Raw genomic sequence first — 22,531 nt, forward strand, 5'->3', positions numbered from 1 at the left:
GATCTTCATGCAAAATAAAAATTTTCTATTTCAACTCTAAGAAACAGGTTGTAACGCGACGAGGAACAAGATAACGTCAAGGTGCCTCGACACCACCCGATGTAACAGAAGAATCGCGTCGGGGCAGCGTGGCCGAAGCTTCGAGGAAAGAATAGGGTAGCTTCCTGGCCGTCTGAGAGTAGGGTCGCCTGGTTCCTCTGTACGTTTCGAAGAGACAAATTTTCAAACTCATTTTTCTCGAAAATAAAGCTTTGTATCAAAAAATTTTATTCTATATTTTCGACTCAGTTTTTCATGTAGAATCACCCCTGCTCGGTTGTACTACCACTTACGGGACACCCTGTATATAAAATCATTTCTTAAACAATTCGTTGCTAATTCTCTCTCTCTCTCTCTCTCTCTCTCTCTCTCTCTCTCTCTCTCTCTCTCTCTCTCTCTCTCTCTCTTACAAAACTCTATTTTGTATATCGAACCAAACTCCCAACGTCTGTAACTATGTATACTTTGGAAAGTATATCCTGTGTCCCCAGATATTCCGATTCCTGTCATTCCGAAAACTTCTACCGCAATCCTTACGTTATAAAGTTTACAATAGGAATGCCCTTCCCCTTTCTTTCCTAATCATGGTAATAAACTTAATGTAATGTCATTGTCGAGGCTAGCAATGAGGAACAATTTATGACACGGACGCGGATTTACTTTTTGGGTTTGTCGAACCGGTCGACAGTTGGTTTGCAGATGTCTGGGAATCCTGCAGCAATTTCAAAGGGTTTTCCGGTAATTTCGACGTGCCATAATCGACCGGTGATGGCCAGGGTGAAGGTAATGGTTTTTTACGGGTACCGACGAACCTCTGACCTGGCGTCACTCGGCACGGTTGTCGAATTTGCTGTCCACTTCCTGCGAAAGGGAAGACTTTCCTTACTCCCACCCTTCACGCAGATAAGGGTGCAAGGGAGGGAGAATCGGGCCTTCTGCGACTTGGAATCGGTTTGCGAGAGCAGAACAGCTTTGGGAGCTTTCTCCTTCATTTCGATAAGCGCAAGACCAACGGGGTCTTACGGGTTCAAGGGACGTGCTAGGAAACACCTTTGTACAGTTAGTTCGAATAAACTCTATGGTCACCAACCAACAACACTATTTTTTCCCACATCGGTGTGGGTGGTCCTTCGAGAAGAAACTCGGCGCACATCACGTGCTATACGCAGCGAAAGTCATCGCGAAACGGTCGCGAAGTCATATTGATCTAGTATTTTTACTATTTTGTATTTAAGATATTCATGTTTGCCATAAATGCGTAAAATCCACAATCTACTGATGACGTAGTACGAGTTATTACTACTAGCATCTACCGGTGAATTCAGAAGAAGCGTAAACGGAATTTGTTCCTCGCCTATAGAGGTGAAGTAACGCTATCGTGTATGTGTATGTATTAAATTATTATCACGTATTTCAAAACGTTGTAGACTTTTGACCAGGCGCGTCCGCCGCTTACCTGCATTGCCGGTGCGTACTGAATCCGGCAAATTGAGCACATGCATCTTCCGGTCAGCGCGGACACCGCTAATTGGCCACTAGGCGAAAAGTATAGGTCACCGAATTAGTAGAAAAGCAACGGACATATAGATAGTACGGTGCTCCCTGGAATGACGCGATTTAGATTATATGCGGATTCTTTCTTTTTGACAAATTCAATTTTTTGACGTTCATTTCGAAACAATTTAACGTATCTTTACCATTTTCTTTATCGTCGCAAATAAGAGAGGTGAGCAAGGACAAATTCGAATGCGTTCGCATGAACCAATTTTTTGAAAATTTTTCTTGCACACAAGAAGCAATTAGAAAAAGTTATCCTCTCTCTGCCAGTACCGCAGTATGCACGACAGAGACATAACGCGTCATGTGACCCGGCCGCGGCGGAAGCGTTGGGGAATAGCGTGGTAGAAAGGGAAACTAGATTGGAGGAACAAGTCTTGATCTGGCGACACTGAATGAACCGTAGAGCAATGTACAGACACTGCGGGACCTCGCGAGGTGCCAGGTTAATTCAATCAACAACCTAGTTCAACTATAACATAATCAAATCGTAAGCGCAATCGTTAGAAGAACTCGCGAATCCTTCACTTCTAGCGAAGGGCACGATTACAACAATAATAATGCACTTTGCAGCGCAACTATAGAATGAGAAGTTTCGAATAATTTTTTCAATGTTTTCTTCAATCAATCACAAATCACTCGCTTTGCCCTATGTGGGAGCGTTCTTTTAACAATTTATGAATATTTCGAGGTTTTTCATTAGTTATTTAACTCGTCTAGAAAATGAATATGGGAAAACATGAGAATACCCCCTTTAGAGGCAGACGAGTTCTTCCAGAAAAAGGGTATACAAAATTCACAGGTCGTATCGATGGATTTATCCATTGGACGAATTTAAATTGGAAAAGTTTAAAACAAAATTCATAAAATTCGCCTCCACTGTCGCGCCCCGGTCAGCCGACGTAAAATAGTTCAAGATATCTTCAAAATTGCAGGAATTATAAAGACGAATCGCTTGAAAATTTACCGGATACTAGAAGTTCTGAAATTTTAAAGCATTAACACGTCAAACGCGAAGCTAATTTTGTCTTGCTTTTCATTTCACTTTTCATTTAAATTTTAACGCAAAATTACACATGCGCATAAGCTAAACTATCTCCGACTTCAATTCTGTTTAATCTGAAATCAAATCTATTGAGATAGTGAACATATTTTTTAATATTGTATGATTTATACAGGGTGTCCCAAAAATGTAATAACTTTTTTCTTTGCGAAAATGTTCTCCGCGGCTTTTTTAAGAAATTACGAGCGAAAAATAAGATAATACTCAGCCAATGTCGACGCCACGCTCAGCAGGAGTTGTCGCCGAGCCGTGATCTCTCTGTTATAACCGCGCTCTGATTGGTCCGAGTTTTTCATTAATAACTCCTTAATGAAACCGCGGAGAACATTTTCGCTAAGGGGAAAGTTACTTCACATTATCTCAGGAATTATTCCTTTCAAAGAGGTACAACATTTTTGGGACACCCTGTATATTCTTTTGTAAATTCGATACCGTCGGTCCTCAGGGACTAAAATAACGTATAACGTTAAACACAAGGATATGTAATAATAAATGACAATTTGATGATAAAATGTATGCAGCAGAATGGCCAAACTATGAAAGTTTGAGTTCGCTACATTTGTACATTTGATTTCAAACGCTTTCAGGGGAGAGCTCGATTGAAATCGCTATCCAGCTGGCAATTTTTATTTTTAAAGAGGGGTTCCAACCCCTTTTAAACACGCTGAAAATTATGAACATAACAATTGGATGGAGATTCCAGCCATACAATGTGCGAAGAGTGGATCAACCGGTCCGAGCACCTAGCGTCGGACATTTCTGAAAGAGACGATGCTTTAAAAAACATTCGAGAAATGAAAACAGGACGGCACGGTCGAGAAAAAGTGCATTGAACTACTTTGTATGCCACCATTTGTTGATCGAACGTGTCTGAAGACATTTCATTGTTATCGCCAGAGAAGTGAACTCGACAGTTTTCAGGCTATGAGCATGATCGAAATCTAAATCTAATAAATCAATTCGAATAAAATAACCTAAAAATTAAATTTGTAAACGAATTCAAGCTAAAACTGCTTTTATTTGCGTTGTCATATGCTCTTACGTTTCAGGGAGAATAATCAAAACCTTTTGCAATATGTAAATAATTTTATTTTTTCATTTACACGAACAAAACAGACGAATCATGCTCACCATAGCGGTAATAACATTCCACAATTACTTCGAATATAATTAATTTATTTTCCGCCAGATTTCGCATAATTATTACATTTGAGTACATCGTAGAAGGATTATACAATGTTTTTTATCTTTTAATAAATACTTTTTGGAGTCTTAAAATAAGAGTACTCCCACAAAATTTTGTTTTTATTAATCCTTATCTCGATAATAAATATAACGCGAACGTTGCGGCTAATGATTTTTATTGCGATTTTGTATGAATCTATTATTTAATAATAATAGTAACAATATTAACTAGTGAAAAATAACTATACAAATATTGGTTTAATAGCAATACGTTAGAAAAGTTGTTCGTAGACGTGCATATCAATATAAATAGTAATAGCTAATGGCTGTTAACTAATAACTAATGGCTGCTAACTATTAGCTTAATAGCTATGAATCAATAGCTAGCTAATTTACATTTAAAATTGTCATGTTTATTCAAAGCAAAACACCGGTAGTTAGTTTTTTATTTTCCGTTCTTCACGTAAAACATTATCCAGATAACGAATATGCTATGCACCCTTGTGAATGTAATGTATCTTATAGTAAATGGAAACGCGTATATTATATACGTATACATTATAACGAACGACACTTAACGGATAAATGAACAGGTTTTAACAATGAAATCGGAATGCTGCAATAATCACTTGATTATCTCTGCCTCTCGATAGCATAATTTTTTATCACTCTCGCTAGAGAATCAATTTATTTTTTAAATTCACGTGCCCTATAAAAATCGAATAAATTAATTTTATATTATCTTTATACATATTTTTTGGATTTTGTGTTACATTTTTCTTGTTTGACACACATGTCTGCCATATGAATTTTGCTTATTCGACGTAAATGTTACTTATTTTATTTGTAGCCAAAATTAATATTACTGATAACAGTTAGTACTTAGTTTTATCTTGCATTTGCACCTGTTTCATTTAAATTAAGACAGGCTTTTTATTCAACAGCAACAATCTTATCTTAATCGTTTTAAAACTAATGTCTGAACCGAATTATCCACGAATATAAATAGTGCATTATAATTTAATTTATATTATTATTTGATCGTATATTACATCATATTTGTGTAATAAAACTTTTTTGCACTAATTAAGAAAGAGTGAAATTTAATGAAAGATTGCGTACAGATTTTAATACGTTCACGTTCTTTTTTGGGGGGCCAAAAATGAAATAAAAACGATATTAGCTCTAAATCATATTTAATTGTTTCGTCTCTAATCTAGCATCAACGAACAAGGTTTCGAAGTCGATTACACTACACGATTCATACGTAATAAATAAAACCAGGTTGATTCATCGTGTCGTAGCATCTCAATGAAAATCTGATCAATGAGGCTGTTGTTATTATTTTTTTTTGGAACGTGAAATACGTTGATCCTTTACGAACGGTGTACACAAAGGAACCAGCACGACATTTAATTACAAGGAAAAAAGAAAATAGCAGAGGGTCAATACACGATCAAGGTGCGTCGGCGCACATCGTGTGAAAATATGATTGGCATACATGCATATGCAACACATTGCGCGCCTACTGTTACATCATCTGTGGCATGTGTTCTCAGCAGCATGCAGTGCTAACAACCGTGGAACGAAGGTCACCAAGTAGTTGTCGCGACAATGACCTTTCCCATCCCTGTCGCGCAGGGACTTTTACACCCGTGACAATTTCGCGGGATTGTTTACAAGCGATAATGGAGTGATCGGCCGCCGCAGAACACAAGTCGTAATCGCGGGGATACCGCGTCCTTAACGACTTGCGCGGTCAATGCATTCGATACTGTCGGATACATAAATGCGCGTCGATCAATCGCATTGCTACTCTCCGTCATATTTCGCTAACTCTGTTTGCCGTTTATCGAGACATGATGTGATCGAATTATCGCAGTTACTCATCAATAACGGTTCTTAACGACATTATATCAACACGAGACAATACGCTACAATATCTATTCACAACAACAAAAAAAAACAAAAAGATCGTAAACGCTCCAAATAAATTTTCTCACAAAAAGCACTATGCAGATAAAATAACGAAAAATGTTTCGTATGAGAGAATATACTGTAATTGTGCTTCGAAAAATAAAATAAAACAATAATCAATTGCATGTACATATACAAGCACCCGTTACGGTGTCTCGTACCTTCGAAACCCTCGACGAATACATTCGGTTAAGGGTGAGAGTTTAACGAAAATGCCCAGGGATCGATTTCAGCACGAGAACGTCGCTCCAAACAAACTGTTTGATAAGAGAGCATTGGTTCCCCGGCGCGGCGGCCGTGGACTGGTGTTTGTGCGTCTAGAGGTCCGCGTATATGGTGAACCGAACGAAACGGAACGGAACAGAACAGAACCGAAGCACAGCCGTAGAGCACCGGTTCATGCTATTGTCCGACTTCGGTTCCCCTATCTGTATAATTCGTGGGTCACGCGGCTATAAAGACGAAAGCTGGTCGGCGAAAGATAATCGCGTAGACGTGTTGTCGATGGGCATCACGACAACGCCTCGTCTCGTGCAGCGTCGCGACGCCGTTGATAACAGCGATGGAAATTATCGACCCCAGCTCATGTCGACCGGGGGGTTTGTTTTGAACGTGCATCTTCGCGCACGGCCGTCGCCAATAACGACGATAGAACCCATGGTGTGGTCTTTTCAACGGACGACGGTGGCGACGGCGGCGTCGTCGACGATCCCGGATCGTTGATGAAACAACGACGGACGTAGTACGCTCACGGGGCTAAACCCCCCCCCCCCCAAACACACACACGAATATCAAGAGTATATCGAGAGAGAGAGAGAGAGAGAGATAACAGGTTGCTGCCGAAACACAAGAGAGTCACGGTATCGAAGAGTCTAGCGTGCGTTTCGTACACGTATTATACGAGAGAGAGACACGGCACCACCGACACGAGACAATCCTCCTTGGAGAGCGCGCGCATCGCCCATTGTTTCGACGCGGTGGCGGTGATACGGGTAAAAGCGACCGGATAAATGGCGACTTTCCCCCCTCCGGTGTCGCGGCCGCCTCGTTGGGTTGTAAATCTCTCGCGCGACACGCCGAAACGCACGCGTTCCTTCGCCTCTGACCCGCGTACCCGTGCACACTTACCAATGAGAGAGAGAGATGGATGGTAAAAATCGTACCGACCGAACAGTGTACCTGTACGCGACTATGCTCTTGTCGTGGGGCTCCGATCGTTCAATTTTCTCGAAAGCAACACACACCGCACGCACGACACACACACCGGGATTCTATGCACGCGTAACGCTGCCTCTGCTTATGCTACTCACCCTGTGACCAGATTCTTCGAGTCGCTGCCTTTTGGAGTGTGGTCCGTCTCCGTTGAACGCCATCCTGGGGCTCGGCACCGTGCAAATACTTTTAAAAGCGGGACACTCGGTGCTACAACGACACGTCCGTGTGTATACCGCGCGGCTCTCTACCGTGTCGACGATCTCGTGCGCGGGCGGGGGAGGGGGGGAGGAAGGAGAAAATAATCGGTAGGACACGACGCGAACGCGACGAGAACAGACAAACACGCGAGAGCGGCTTAAGGGAAACTGGATCTCGATGTTGCTGGAGAGGAACGTCTCTGCCTCTAGCGAAGTAGCCGGCTACTACAGCGCTATCTAACGACGCCACCGCTCGAACACCGACGAATCCTTAGGGCGGTATCGCGCGCACGCGCCTCCATTCGACGACCCGTGCTCCGATTGGTTCGCGACCCACACTCTTTGCGCGATCCGCACGAGTCGCGAGACCACGCTCGTATTTCCACTTACAATGAGTAGTAATGGTTTCGATATCGTTCGTATCTGTGCTGTTTCGATCAGATTTTCGGAAGTCGTGGCGAACGTGTGAAGGGAAGGAAATTGAAATGCCATTGTTCATCGAGAATTGTAATTAAATCGTATTGTCCAATCAAAGGCACATTGTAAGCTGGGCCAACTTTGATTCGTGGACGCAGGGAGCTGCGATCGTGGAAATGTTTTCCGTTGCACGGAATCGATTAATGAGTTCGAAACAGCGATCAACAGTTGATGCCCGATTTCGAACTGATTAACTGAGTAATTCATTATTTTTCTTAGACATCAACACTAAATTCCGCGGTGACAATCTACTGTCGAATATGGGCTTTAATGTTGGAGATAAATTCTTTTCAGATAGAAATAAGAATCTATCGAGCAGTACAACGGTCTCCACTAATGGCGCCAACATCATTCGTAATGATCCAAAGACTAGAACCTCCTGCCAGCGATTCAAATGGCTGGCAATCTCGGAATTATTAATATCGCAGTCTTCTGGTTGTAAATAAGCCTCGAAATGCGACGTTGCTGCAGTGCAGTACCTAAATGATACGTTTATTCGTATAATTTTATTTTATGACCGTCGAATTAAAATTTTTGTTTTATTATGTAAACTACTCAACTGTTGAAATGTCATGCCTCTTGTTACTTTGACATTTCTCAATTGACTGTGTCGCAATTTTTCATTTTTCTTGATTAAAATAGTTTCTAAGGCTGCTCTGTAAGTGTGCACCTAAAACATAACAGGTTTAACAATACATTCAAGTATAAATGTATCGTTTAACTTAACTATTAAATCTTGATAATCTCCAGTCTTCAATTTATCACAGTATTTTTCAATGGCATGACATGCCACTTCTAACGACGTATAAGTCAACTCATGATTTTTGCATGATATCAGGTACTGACTAAGCGGATAACCCTTTAATTCACCTATATCTGATCTGAAATTAAAGCACCAGAAGTAGAACAATAAAGTTGTTAGAAATAATTTACGTATTAATTGTACAAACTTTAGAGTTAATTTCATGTAACAACATCCTACGATACAAATAAATTTGGCTTCGCTTCTGGAGGAATATAATCGCAACAATAAAGGGGCTAAGTCGCCACAAGGATGCAGTCCTACAAGACCAAACGTAGTATCCGTCTTGGTTAAGTTAAACCCATTTTCAAATAAATCTTGTAAGTGACTAATCAGTTCTGAATCAACTAAATTTGATAATTCCAATTTGGCTGGATAATGCTGTGGACATTTCTCACAGAAATTAGGTAAATGCTTTCTTATGGACGTCAACAATTCTTGATCCCATTTCCTACGATCAACACAATATTACGTATCAATTGCGACGTTAATCGTATATTCTGAAAATGTTACCTAGCTTGTTGCAGTAGCATACGATCTTGTTCTATGCAAGTAACGCACATTCCATGCTGAAATGCTAAGGTACGAGCCAAGTGACCCATTCCAGCTCCAATATCAACAATACATTTACAATTAGAAGCGTAAGCACAGTTTGCACATACCTACAAGTATCCATAATGCAGTCAAATATAATTACTTGTATGCAATACATTACTTGTAAAAAAGAAGCAAATTACTTGAGCTATTTCTTGTATCTCATACTTCTTTTTCTTTTTTATATGCTTTGAGAATAGCTTATTCAATTTACTATCTAGGAAACTGGATTCTTTTGACATATCCACTTTGTCTTCATCAAATTTTTTTTTATCAATATCCTTTCCTGTATTATCCAATTTGCAAGATATAACGCTCTCTGGATCTTCATGATTTCTATTAATTTGCAAATTGTTAGTTACTTGTCGAAGCGCTATTAACGACAAAGGCCATACACGTGTGCTGCAACATAATTAAAGAATTTACAATATAATGTAAAAAAAGATTAAATTAAAAATACATAATGATACGAGTACAGTCACTCACCACGAGATGTCTCCCGACAGCCACTTTCCGAACTCTTGAGAAGATGTATCTTGCAAAGAAAGTCTCCAACTTTCGGGCAATTTGTGCCATAATCCCTCTTGAAAAAAGTCCTAGGTGAAATAAAATTAATTTCTGTATTTTGCCAAAATCGCTAATTACGACTAACATTGATTATGTGTCAAAAATGTGCACATCTAAGGACGATTCGAAATATGATGAACGAGTGCAATATAATAATTATTGAACACATTTGTGATATTTATTTAATGTTACGTACCACGACATAAGAATTTAATAGCCAACCGTATACGTCTAAAACGCAAAATATCTGGTCGATAGTTAGACGAATTTTGGTGCAAGCTTTACACGAACACCGTATGTCTGCGAGTGCGGCCATCGTTGCTACGAAATGGCCGCGGAAATTTAATTTACTTTTCCACGTGGTTATCAGTTATCAGCTTGTTATTAAATTACAGAAATCGTCACTCGCGATTTCTCTCGTGTCATTTTTCCATTGTTATAAGTGAAATGTGTATGGCATAATATTGTTCAGATACCCAGCCAAACGAGATTTCAAAATGCACACTCTCTACGACAGAAATAGAAAGTGCAGCAGACATAACACCGATTAAAGATACTTTTTGTTTAACATTGTGCATACTATCCAATTATATAACGCGGTTATGTGCATATGTCAATATAATAAAAGTTCGCCACGAAGGAAAGTTAACTTCGGCGTAGAGAATATTGAATTGCCCGTTTGCAAAATCCTATCACGTTATGGATACGATTCTTTAACATGGAATGTTTTAAGGTCTACCAAATAAAGAGAACAATCGGGACGATCAGATAATATTTTCCCACGGAGGAGTCTTGGATCTCTAATACGTGTTAGCCAAGGTCGTATGAAATGGACATCTTCCGGTGTTTCGACACAAAAGACAAGGGAAATTCAGGAGCGTTCGCTTACTTTATTTATTAATTAAAAGATCGAGTGCTATCCTCGGCGTGTCCCACTTTACGGCACTTTCACTCTTCAACAGTTACGTTATTGCTCATGAGCGCACTGCTCTCGGAGAACTATATACCTACAAACTGCGAGCCCGTAGAAGGAGAACCTTATCATCTGCTCACTCTACGTCTTGGACTTTCATGAGAACTGGGCGATTGAAATTTGTGCAATCCGTTCCGAAGCGTTTGTTTCGCAAAGTCTACTTTCGCAATTATTGCTAAAAACTGCAATAAAACTTTTAACATGTACTATACATGTATATTCATCGGCCATGATCGTAGCGTGAATTAGTCATTAACTGTGACTTAGCTTTCAGGTTTATGCACTGAAATTTTGTATTGCCACGCGCAAAATCTGATAATTAATTTGATACAAAAACAAAATTTGATAATTCGAAAAAATCAAATATATTTTTTCCTTCTTTTTTTGTACGAAGATTCACAATTCGAAACTACTGTTCGACCAGATTCTTTACTCATCCCATTCGAATCTCTCGGCGGTTATTTGGACCTCTTACGCCAACGTAAGTGAAAGTTTTCCAAGTAGGACGAGAACAACGTCGAATCTCCACGTAGCGAGAATATTCGCCGACTGCTCATCACCATTGGTCACTATGGTCCATCGAATTTCATAAATGTCAATGCACTTCGCTTCTAATTTCAAAACCGACGGACCGGGAACTTTCGCGACGCAAAGAGAAAATGCCGCGTTCACGGTTTCTTTCGTATCCGGTGGCGGCTGGACGCTAAAGTTCAAAAGTGACTCTCGGCAAGAATCAGGAAGACTGTACAGACTTCGTTAAAATGGATCTATCTAGCCGCGCGATAGATCAGGCTACTATGCGTGGTTGCGCAAATATGAGAACTTTACATCACGATGAGCTTTTGCAATCAAGGGTTTTACCAGGTCATCCTCGTTTAGCAGGTATTCTAGATTCTTGCCTTTCACAACAACCGAGCACGATTTAAGGAAAATAGTTCACGCGATCTTTTCACGATGCATGAACATGCTAGGAAAAGTCCAATTTCGTTCTGTGAAGAGAGAATTCGCGACATCGTTGTTCATCAACGAATGAATGCTAACAAAACCGTTTAAAAGAAACAATTATGTACATATGTAGATTATCAATGATTCGCCGTGAAGTGAAATATATGTGATCTATACGTATCGCGGTAAAATCGAGTAATAAGGTGATTGTAAGAATTTGCTTATCGCTGTGGAAGAAAGGTCATTATAAACGCAGGAAATGATTCGTTCGTAAGAAATCATTCGCTCGGAACTGCCGTGAGGCTTTAGCGAAAGTAATGATAAGTGCATTGGCGCGCTTGCACGTTTGTTCGCGCGTGTGCGATCGTGGTCTTGATCACCTGCCTACGTTATTAAGTGTAAGGCGGTAGTCTTTCACCGAATAATTCGGTGGGCGCATCCGTTAGTAGGGGACACACGGCCTTCTCCTAGATGAAAGGTAGGTTTCGGTTTCGATAGGCCTTGGAGGTCAATGGAAAAGTAACGCTACGTTAATATAATCATCTTCCTTTCCTTTCGATCGGGAGTCCGATTTAAAGAAAGTCGCCGACGACTTCGCTCGTTTCCCCTTCCCGTTCGTGTCTCTTCGTGCTCGAACCTTGTCGTTTTTTTTTTGTTTCGAACAACCACGTCTCGGTATGTCCTGCACGCTGCAGGTTTAAACGTTGGTTCACGCTAGCCGAGAAGTGTACGTAGCCACTAGCCAGAGAAAGGTGCCCCACCGTATGCGATATTAGAGAGGAGCTTCTTGAAGAGTCTGGTGGTGGTGGCATCGGGTAGGGAGAAACGGGCCTCTGAGCCCAATCTGTCCTCAGTTCCCATGCGAAGCTCCCTCCATTCAATATCGTTCAGTACATGCCCGGTCCTGTGGATATCATGTTGCTTACCGTGAGTTAACCACCCCTTCGGCAGAGCTAACACGTGAAGTCGGTGTAGTGTGACTATAAAGATCGCGAAGAAAGGAGGCTGGTCGAGCGACGGATCAAGATACACCATGCGTTTCCTTGAACTGGTAATTATAACGAGAAAAAGAAAAGAAAAGAATGAACGCAACTCCTGCGTCGTTCCCGGTGATCGGTGAAACTCTCGGTAGTGTCGTGTTAATAAAAATGAGTAGTCCATTTAGGAGAACGCGCTCGCTTATACTTTCATCGTAATAAGCGCGTCTCGTCTTGTCTCGTCTCGTCTCGTCTCGTCTCGTAGTTACGGGAAACATTCAACGCGGTTCTACCATTTGTAATCAGCCAGCGTATCGCTCTCGACTACTTAGCAAGGGAAAGTATATCAAATTAACGATGCGTTTACGTATGTTTAGCAAATTGGTCGAATTGTATTACGAATTTTAAAAATGTAAACGAGATCGGCGCGGTAACGGCGACCGCCGCATAGTTCGCAGGTATTTCAATATTAAGATCACGTAAATAAACTTCGTCGCGATCGCGTTCGCTGGAGGCAAGTTTTCTTTTTGTTCAAGGAATATTAAGAAGTCCCCGCTTTAGGAGAGTCACCGAATTCTCGAGGTGAAACGCACACGCCGTGAATCTAAAACCTAAATTTTCTCTCGTTCACTACCTCCGCCGCTATACGAGGCGGACAACCAAGAAATTTCTGTTGTGTTCCGTCAATTTACACGCGAAAAACATCCGATATCCGATGCGTGTCATCCGTAAACTCGGTCTCGCCATATCGGGAACACGATCGCTGCTGGGAATCGCTTATCAGGGTAGCAGTAACTGTCCATTCGGCGACGCTAGAATACCAATCGATTTGGCCGCTTAAGGCCTTGCAGGATGTTTCTTCTCGTTATTAATCGGGTCACTCGGTTACCCACGCGCAACAGATCTTTCTACGAGTGCGTTTTACGCCGGTATCTGCGCGGAACCCTCTCCCCTTACAATTAGTTAATTTAGCCTCGCGCGAAACTTCGACGCAGTTTCACCATTTCAGATTATCGTAGCAACCTTGGTTGTCGCAACCATTGCCAAAGATGACGCTTCGAAAAGCCGGGATAAGAGACAACAAGTTGCATTTTATCCAAGACGAGGAGCTAGGCCACCACCTTATGCGGTGCAAATGGAACCGATCGTTCAATATTCTCAAAGAGATCCGCTCTACAATCCGTTGGCGAGCTCGAAGAGCGACGATCTTTACGAAGAGGGTCCGTTAAACTATTACCCTACAGAACCGGAGCCGATTATAGAAATTATCATCAAAGAATCGAACGAAACTTTGCCCACACCTGTACCACCCCCTCCGCCTCCGACCCCGAGACCTACTAAGGAACCTATACAGGTATTTTACGTGAAATACGAGAAAAAGAAGGGTTACGGGGACAAGACTCGAGTCGTTTACGACCCGCCCGTACCCGCGCTGACACCTGTTGAGGAACACGAGGAGATCAAGCCCGATAACCCGGAGCCTTACCCGGAAGAACCTGTTCACACAGCAACACCGGCACCGTCAGAACCGTCTACGACTTTGAGAGCAATTATTCGGCCGGATAGTGAAGTCTACCATTCCGGTTCTAGCGGGATCCGCGTCACTTTTGGCACGGATCAGGTGCCGCCAAACAATCACAATAAACGCAGTGATTTAGAAACACCACCTACTCAACATTCCAAACCAGCTGCTACTCCTCCCGGTTCTCCGAAAAGGCAGCACGGTCCGTACCAACCGATTCAACCGGTGCATCAAAGAGTGCCGTCTGCGTTTCCACAACAAAGGATCGCTAATTCGTTCCCACAGCAAACACTGCACCAGCCACCTCAGCAACCACCTCTAAACTTTTTGCAACAACAGCCTGCGTTCCCACCTCCGCCGCCGCAGACGAGAAACCCGTTGCCAAGACCCCAACGGCTGCCTATTACGATACAAGGCTTGCCGGAAGTACAGCAACGCGCGCCGTTCAGTGGGTTCAATGGGCCACCTCATCGTGTGAGTATCAATCATCCGCAGCAACCAGGATTTCCTCCTACTCTCTCGGTTTCCCATCAGAGTGTACAGATACAAACTCAACCGATACCGATAAACCAGGGTAATCATTTCAACGGCGATCAGCAACAACCTGTACAGCCACAGCCTGTTCAGCAAAAGCAACAGCAACAGCACCAGCAACCACAACAGCACCAGCAACCACAACAGCAACAGCCCTTGTCTATTTATAAACAACAAGAATTGGAAAAGCAGAGATATCACGAGCAACGTCGTCAGCAAGAGCTACTGAAGCATCGTGAACATCAAAGGCAACACGAACAGCAAAGGCTTCAAGAGCATCAGAGATTTTTAGAGCAACAAAGGCAAACCGAACAACAACGGCACGTTGATCAGCATAGACAAATAGAGCAACAAAGATTGCTGGAGCAACAGAGGAATCAAGAACAACTAAGGCAACAGGATCATCAGAGGCTGCAGGAACAGCAGAGAATACAGGAGCAACAAAGGATACAGGAACAACAGAGAATACTAGAGCAACAAAGGCTACAAGATCAACAAAGGTTACACGAACAACGTAGAAGGAAGCAAGAACAAGAACAGAAACTACTGCAAGAGCAACAGTACCGTACACAGTTGAAGTACAATCAGCCGCAACCGGTACCAGGTATACCGCAACTACCGGTTCAGCCTCAGACTCAGAAACCGGGTGGAGAAATATTCAAAGCTGTCCCAAAATTAGAACAACATTATGCGATTCGAGAGAATCCGCTACATCCTGGCCCCTTCCCTCCTAATCCTATAATCCAGCCAACGGGATTTCCGGAACCGTCGCAGAACCAATATGGCTCTCTTCAATCGCCAAGTCCGTCGCCAGAAAGTCAACCTTTAATAAGAAATCCGCAGCATCAATTTATAAATGACCAACAGCAACATTTGAATACGAAACAACAAATCTTCCAAAGTCAACAGCAAGGATTTTTCTCACAGAATTTACAAAACTCGCAACAACAGCGACAACAGGCCCAACCACAGCAACAACGATTCCCATCGTCGTCACAGAGATCGTCGATCTGGGCACGACCATCCGTGTCATTAAATCCTTCTCAAAAGATTTACGCAACACCGGTAACCAACACGGAAGATTTCAATGCGATATCTACAATTAGACCATTCATCTCGAGCACAACGCCTGCTACTACTATTATTACTACTACAACGACCACGACGACCGAAGCACCAACGACAACCACCCTTTCGCCAAAGAATGAAGCGAAAATTAAGGAGAACATCGCAAATCTGCCGGACGAGGTACCGGATGATATAAGAGAACAGTTGTTGAGTTCTGGCATTTTGCACAACGCCGACATACAAATACTGGATTATGACAAGGTCGGCGACATACCTATCGAGAAACTACCGCCAGAGGCCCTGGCGAATTTCTACGGCGCCGGAGGGGCTTCCGCGGTGGCTGCCAGCGAACCGGTACCGGCGATCATCAAGAAACCCAAAACGGCAGACTCGTCCGACTCTTTCGCGACCTCCTCCTCGTCCGTTTCTTCAGCCGTTTTGGCGAAGAAGACGGCTACCAGCAGCTCGACTAAGTTCGAGCAGGCCACTTTGCGCCCGGGAGGCGTGGAGATGAAAGTAGTACGCTTCGATCCGAATACGGAGCAAGGCCAGGCGCTCGCGGACCAGCACATACGCGATGATGCTACCAGGTTGAATCCCGTAACCGTAGGAGCTAGGGACGAGGCTCAATATAATCGTTATCTACCACTCAAAGTGAGCGGCGCGTCTTTTCCTATCCCCGATGTGCCGCAACTAAACGGTCGGAAAATTTCCAGCGTGGTTGTATTAGCGCCCGTCGATTATAACTTTCAAGAGGAGAAGGAGATCGAGTCGAGACAGGGTAGACGGGCCAGCGACGTACAAGCAGTCAAGTTTCTCGCTGGCGAGACTCTGAAGCAATTGGTGAAAAAGCCAACCGAAGAGAACTACAAGAAGTGGTTGGAACAAGAGAGTCGTACGGAGCCGCAGAAGCAGTCGGTGGTTCTCCTGGTAACCATGTAAGTGGTAGTTACTATGCTATAACTAATTACCCTTACCCGCTCGTTTACCTCCGTTCGCTATAAATCGTATGCGCAATCATTCTTTAATGAGCCATATTTTCTTCTATCGCGATACTCCCCGACGCTTTAATCGGCTTCCGCATGTGCCTGTTTATGGTAATGACCAACGGGATCGATAAACTTCACTTTCTTCGACTAGTCTTACGCGACAATGTCCTGTCGATGTTGCAGGCCGAAAGACGTTGACCAAGGCGAGAAGGAGATCTTCATGTACGACGTCGTCTCTCAATCCGTGAGCAAATTGTCCGGCGATTTGTCTACAGCCTTCGTGGACGCTGCTGAAAGCAATTCCGACAGTAACTTCGACGACTCGAATTTCACATCGCACTAAGCAGCACCATACGAACGATCCCCTATCGCTATGGTGCCACCATAGTAGACATACATTTAACAAACGAAGAGTACATCTTTAGAGTGCCAAGCCTGGATGTAGAATATGAAATGTTTTGTCATCCTACATGATACCCTAAGGTTACGAACGAACGCGAAAAAGGTTTAAGAGAGGTAAAGGACATAAAAACACAACTCTACCCTTTGTAGATATTTTAATTATGTATTATTATGTATATATTGATTTTCTACGTTTTTTTTTTATACAAAATAAATGCAATCCTTTTGTACGATTAAATCATTTCCTTTGATACCCAGGGTGAATCGTTTTAACATCTTGCTGTGTACAAAGCATATCGAGAATCGTGGTACAACCCAGTGGCGGCTCGCGTATAGGCACTGTGGAACTGCAGCACCTCCTATTTCCACTTGATATTATCAATAACATTTAATATAATAAACCGATACAAAAATCTTTGTATCCGAACTGTGCGCTTCACAGTTCCAGCGGCGTGGTGTTTGAAATTTTCTGGAGCAGCAGCCCCACTAATTTTAGCTACGAACCGCCACTGGGTACAAGCTGAAATTTTATGTAATAAAATAAATAAAAAATATAGAATATATTTTATTTCATATGAGAAAAAATCGTTTCCGGAAAATTAAGTTTATTTATTTGCTGCGAACGCGTGTGCTTAGCTAACTTTTGACTAATTATATAGGTGCCGAATTAACGCGCGATTACTCTGTATAAGAGAATAATTTAGACACATTTCTTTGTGACCAAAGTTCCGAGAAAATAATGAAATTATATTTTGTCAAAAACATAGTTCCGTCCAAAAATATTTTCTACAGTTTTCTTTTACTTTCTTGTGTTGTCTTTCTTTCTTTTTTTTTCTTTCTTTCTTATTAACTTCTTGTTGTTTGCTCGTTTTGTAGCCAACAATCAGGAACATTTAAGTGCACGTGTACTCGACAAACTTTCAAATTTAATTTTCTAGTAAACAAGATTTCTAATAAAAAAAATATATTTTGTCTTTGCAATTTTTATTCTTAAAATCTGTTACTAAAAAAGAAAAGAAACTGTTTTAAATGTTTTAAAATTATAGTGACTCGATGTAATTCAACTTCATTTATACATTCAATATTCGGTAGTAAATTCAATTAACTATAAATAACTTTATATGTATATAAGATTAAAGGTGCTTGAAAAGAAGGCTTTCATTTTAATTTATACATATATACACAAATTATTATAATGATTAAGATTGCAGACTTTACGCATTTATTAGTAGGTGAAATTTAAAACAGTAAAAAGAAAAAGAATTTAAGTATACATTAAGTTTCGGTTTATCTAAATCGCTAAAGATAGAAAGAAATTTAGATTTGCACCCATTTCTTGCAATTAATACAAAAAATTTTAATTTTGCATAAAGATCCACAATCTAATAATGATTTTATCCATAATTATCTATTTCACTACATACATACATAGTTTCATAATTAATTAAAGAATTTGCATGCATATACATGTCTTCCGTTGCCTTCTGTTCAGTACAGCAGCACTCATGTTTGTATGACGCGCACAAGTGAAGTGTTTAGTGCTTGGAAGAAAGTTTGACGTATAAACAGGCACGGCAATAACTATTAACTGACGTAAGCATTAAATACATACTTTCCTACTTTCGTTAGATTAATCAATTTTAAGTATTTGCTACATGCGTTTTAAAACAAGCTATTTCATCGTTATTATAGGTTATGGTGTATTGGCGTCACGTCGCATCAAAATATTAAAAATATAATCTTGCTGGCGTTTCTGCAGAATTTATCGATGAAAGAATAAAAAATGTCTAGCAGCAGTTTTGAAAGGAAGAAAGGTAGGGACGTTCACAAATTTAACAGAGAAGTAAGAAGAGACAATAATGATATGCATCGTGATAGATCGCAACGTGAACGGGATAGGGAATATAGGAATAGTCGACATGATCATCCAAGGAGAGACGATGACAGGCAAAATGGTAAGAGACGGTATGAAAGATCGCCTATAAGAAGAGAAGAACCTCGCGCGAGGCATAGAGATTTCGAGGATAACAGGGAAAGAAAAAGTCATTTCGAGGAGGTCAAAGTTAAGAAAGAATCTTCGCCCGAATGGGGTAAATCTACAGCGAAAACAGAATCTAAACCAAAGCCACAGGATAAGGATAAACCAAACTTTGAACCATCGGGTAAACTTACCGAAGATACGAATACTGTGAATGGGGTAGTGATTAAATATTCTGAGCCAGCAGATGCGAGAAAACCTAAACGTCGCTGGAGACTATACCCCTTTAAGGGGGAGAAAGCATTACCCACATTGTATGTTCACAGACAATCAGCATACCTCATGGGTAGAGATCGTAAAATCGCAGATATTCCTTTAGATCATCCTTCGTGTTCAAAGCAGCACGCAGTGTTACAATATCGTCTAGTATCTTTCCAAAAAGAGGGAGGTGGCGAAGGAAGAAGAATTCGCCCATATCTCATAGATTTAGAATCTGCCAATGGTACATTTGTGAATAATGTAAAGTTAGAACCGAGACGCTACCATGAACTATTAGAGAGAGATGTGTTGCGTTTTGGATTTAGTTCAAGAGAATATGTTTTATTACACGAGCATAGCAAAGATGATTCTCTAGACGATGATGTTCCCCTTAATACAGCTGTTACATCTGCTAGTATTACTACCACAATTACTACAACATAGGTAACATACTTTATGACTTACAAATATTTACTAACCTGTTAACTGTTTAAAATATTACATAAACATATTTTTTGTTTTAGGACCTGTTTCTTGTAAAATAATAATCTTCAAAATTAAGATTACTAATTAAGAAATCTATAAGTAATATTTTAAATACATTAAGTATTAATGTTACCATTTAGGATAGAATATAAAACTTTCCCATAATTTCATTTAAATTATATAATGAGAAATTGTAGCGATCCTTGAATATATAACATTGATCATAAATACACTCTTTAGCATAGTAAAGGTTCATATTATTACAGAACAAATTTCCACAGTTTAAGTTTTACATTTGTGAATATTAGCAGAAAATTGATTGTAATAAATAACTTTTAATGAAATACACTGCAGTTTATTTATTTACATTTGAAATTTTATTTACTCCATACTTGGATAGAAAATGTCGTATGTCATATGTAGATTTATGTGAGCTGATGGGTATTTGCATATCTATATTAAATTACGCATATCAAATATACAAAATCCTTACAATGGTTGTCATCGTAGTAATAAATTCTTAATATAACAAAATGTATTTACAAGGTTCGGTGTATGGTTTAAAAATTACAAAATTTTAAAGGAACTAACAATACGCAGATTGTATAGCAGATATACCTTTAAATAGGAAGACTATCAAATATTTGTCAAATTTTCTTACCACTTCATAACGTAATATCAGACATCGTTCAAAGTCGTATATTTATCAAATACATAAAAACTTTTGAGATATAATTTTAATATAGTTATAATTTAATTCTTTTGTGACATAATATTATAAAAATATTTTCAAAAAGTATGTATTCGAGTGTACTTTCACTCTTACTACTACTTTGATCTATTAATTCTCTGGATTTACATACTTATAATATCGATTTAATACTTTTGTGGAAAACATATTACGAATGCAGTTAAAAAAATATCAATTCTATATTAATAAAATATGTACAATACCTTCCAAACTTTTTCGTTTGTAATATATTAATGTTTGAACTTGACGGTATCAATTTCAAACATTATCAGTCCATTCATACAAAGTTCAATATAATATAATTGAAAACTTTTATCCTTAATTGTACTGTCTTGATAAGTATTATTTGATTTACATATAAAACTTAACGTACCCTTATATAACATGAATATCGATTTCAGTGTTATATTTTATAATATATATTACATCACCAAATATGAAATTTGTACAATGAACAGTAAGACTTTAATTATAATTTCCGATCATTAAATAAATACATTATTTTCAATAACAAATTTAAAGTTATGTCGGATTGTTCCAATCCCCATATAATACTCTATAACTATTCTTATTTCTTAGAAGATAAACAACATGTCTACGGTTATTAATTAATGTACTTATATATAGTAAAACATTTTCTGCCATGACTTACAAAGAATGGGTTTTCAAGTATTAAAATTGAAATATGTACACACGTTATTATGGCAGTTTAAAGCTATGGAACTTCACACACGTTTTTAGTTTTCACGTAAACTATTTAAATAAAGACATGATTGTCGAAATAACCTGTCTTTTTTATTTTTTAACAACAATAGCTTCACGACCCATTTACCCTAACAGCATCTGTGTTGACATTTGTGTATGTAACAATATTATTACTGTCTTCTACCGGAGTTTGTCTTAACAAATTCAATAACGCACTATTTATCACCAACGGAATATTAGCTTTACCGTTTTGTAAATTAGAATGAGTCCTTTGAACTTTTGGCAATGTATTTTTTGTAATACTACTATCATTTAACGCTGATTCTCCGTTACCACCCATAACACTGTTTTTTAATGGAAGAACATTTTGTGAGCTAATTAACGACGAGCTAGGTCGTGTAGGTGGGGCTAAACTGACATTTGAGCTTAATGAACTGGAACTTCTACCCTCTAAACTTATTTCTGAGCCTCGTCGTTCAGTCGTACTCCTTGTATTTCTTCTGTGATCGATTAAAGAGGTAAAAGAGTCCCTTTTCAAAATTGCTTTAATGGTGGGATTAGTTAATTTTGAACTATCTAAAGTATTACATTTTTCAGTCATACTTGTAATCGATGCTCTCTTACGTTCCGGTAAGTTTAAACTTGACACCGACGATCTTTTATCGCACCTTTTTGCTGATTGCTCTTTATCCTCAGTCAAAGATTCTTTCTGCTCTTGTAAAGTGTCAGAATGTATATTATCCTTTAAATCGGTATTTGTGTTAGCTTTATTCACATTACCCAAATTTTGATCAGAAATATGAATTGATCTAGGCACTTCGTATCCACTGGTTGAATTTTCTCTTAAGATAATGTCTTCATTGTCTGCTAATAGTTCTAAGTATTTTGGTATTTCTCCCGATTGTGTACCGTTATGAGAATTCTGAAGGAATGGCTGCATATCTCGACTGCCTTCCGAACTACTGGACTTCCATGAGTTTCCTGAGGAATTGACAATTATGTTATTTCTATATTCATATAAAAAATGTTTTTATTTGTGAGATGTAATGAAATTGAAAAAGAGAAAGCAGCATAGGTAGGTGAGCTTCACAAAGAACCTACCTGAATTATTATGATTTTGATTCTCGTCAGCAAAGTAAGCCATGTTAGACACGCCTGCAAGCATGAGCCATGCAATGATAAATATGTATTCAAGCAAGTTGTTAAATTTGTATATTCAACACATTTTGATGATGATGCATCACGACAGACAGGAAAACTGTGAATGTAT

General features: G+C 39.8%; 5 protein-coding genes and 1 long non-coding RNA gene across 11 annotated transcripts in view; 3 read left to right on the forward strand and 3 right to left on the reverse strand.

Moving 5' to 3' along the window:
* The window catches only part of Sm (heterogeneous nuclear ribonucleoprotein L), a 431,189-nt gene extending 423,612 nt beyond the window's left edge, over positions 1 to 7,577 (reverse strand). For all 4 annotated transcript variants that reach the window (XR_013082433.1, XM_076789483.1, XM_076789482.1 and 1 more), the window contains exon 1: positions 7,132 to 7,577. Coding sequence is in view for 3 of the 4 variants with exons in the window: in XM_076789483.1 (XP_076645598.1) it covers positions 7,132 to 7,194 (63 nt within the window). In the remaining variant the exon portion in view is untranslated. The remainder of the gene's footprint in view (positions 1 to 7,131) is intronic.
* LOC143355040 (uncharacterized) overlaps positions 1 to 22,531 on the forward strand; it is a 387,508-nt gene that overhangs the window by 128,166 nt on the left and 236,811 nt on the right. The gene's annotated exons all lie outside the window — the stretch shown is intronic.
* LOC143355032 (methyltransferase-like protein 25B) lies at positions 7,725 to 9,998 on the reverse strand. The gene is made up of 8 exons (XM_076789480.1): positions 9,870 to 9,998; positions 9,593 to 9,702; positions 9,250 to 9,508; positions 9,026 to 9,174; positions 8,661 to 8,963; positions 8,438 to 8,591; positions 8,271 to 8,380; positions 7,725 to 8,189 (listed from the first exon to the last, which is right to left on the reverse strand). The coding sequence occupies exons 1-8, from the start codon at positions 9,987 to 9,989 to the stop codon at positions 7,901 to 7,903; spliced, it is 1,494 nt and encodes a 497-aa protein (XP_076645595.1). The 5' UTR covers positions 9,990 to 9,998; the 3' UTR covers positions 7,725 to 7,900.
* On the forward strand, positions 12,505 to 17,211 carry LOC143355030 (uncharacterized). Its single transcript, XM_076789475.1, has 4 exons — positions 12,505 to 12,642; positions 13,578 to 14,696; positions 14,772 to 16,630; positions 16,865 to 17,211. Exons 1-4 carry the CDS (start codon positions 12,625 to 12,627, stop codon positions 17,022 to 17,024), a joined length of 3,156 nt encoding a protein of 1,051 aa, XP_076645590.1. The 5' UTR covers positions 12,505 to 12,624; the 3' UTR covers positions 17,025 to 17,211.
* On the forward strand, positions 18,772 to 20,149 carry LOC143355035 (smad nuclear-interacting protein 1). The gene is made up of 3 exons (XM_076789485.1): positions 18,772 to 18,996; positions 19,099 to 19,763; positions 19,844 to 20,149. The coding sequence occupies exons 1-2, from the start codon at positions 18,867 to 18,869 to the stop codon at positions 19,761 to 19,763; spliced, it is 795 nt and encodes a 264-aa protein (XP_076645600.1). The 5' UTR covers positions 18,772 to 18,866; the 3' UTR covers positions 19,844 to 20,149.
* The window catches only part of Sev (receptor protein-tyrosine kinase sevenless), a 56,172-nt gene continuing 54,111 nt past the window's right edge, over positions 20,471 to 22,531 (reverse strand). For all 3 annotated transcript variants that reach the window (XM_076789467.1, XM_076789466.1, XM_076789465.1), the window contains exon 20: positions 20,471 to 22,242. In XM_076789467.1, the coding sequence (XP_076645582.1) occupies positions 21,374 to 22,242 (869 nt within the window). In that variant the 3' untranslated portion in view covers positions 20,471 to 21,373. The remainder of the gene's footprint in view (positions 22,243 to 22,531) is intronic.

This window comes from Halictus rubicundus, chromosome 6, assembly GCF_050948215.1.
Source record: "Halictus rubicundus isolate RS-2024b chromosome 6, iyHalRubi1_principal, whole genome shotgun sequence".
In the NCBI taxonomy this organism is placed as follows: domain Eukaryota; kingdom Metazoa; phylum Arthropoda; class Insecta; order Hymenoptera; family Halictidae; genus Halictus; species Halictus rubicundus.

Bases quoted from the DNA above. Each gene is read 5' to 3' on its own strand.
- LOC143355035 (XM_076789485.1), top strand. From the start codon at position 18,867: ATGTCTAGCAGCAGTTTTGAAAGGAAGAAAGGTAGGGACGTTCACAAA. The intron at 18,997-19,098 runs GTCGACATGATC...CGAGGCATAGAG, and splicing joins GGATAGGGAATATAGGAATA to ATTTCGAGGATAACAGGGAA.
- LOC143355030 (XM_076789475.1), top strand. The intron at 14,697-14,771 runs GTACAGCCACAG...CAACCACAACAG, and splicing joins ACGGCGATCAGCAACAACCT to CAACAGCCCTTGTCTATTTA. The intron at 16,631-16,864 runs GTAAGTGGTAGT...TCGATGTTGCAG, and splicing joins GTGGTTCTCCTGGTAACCAT to GCCGAAAGACGTTGACCAAG.
- LOC143355032 (XM_076789480.1), bottom strand. From the start codon at position 9,989: ATGGCCGCACTCGCAGACATACGGTGTTCGTGTAAAGCTTGCACCAAA. The intron at 9,703-9,869 runs GTACGTAACATT...TATTTCACCTAG, and splicing joins TATTAAATTCTTATGTCGTG to GACTTTTTTCAAGAGGGATT. The intron at 8,964-9,025 runs GTAACATTTTCA...TGTTGATCGTAG, and splicing joins ATGCTACTGCAACAAGCTAG to GAAATGGGATCAAGAATTGT.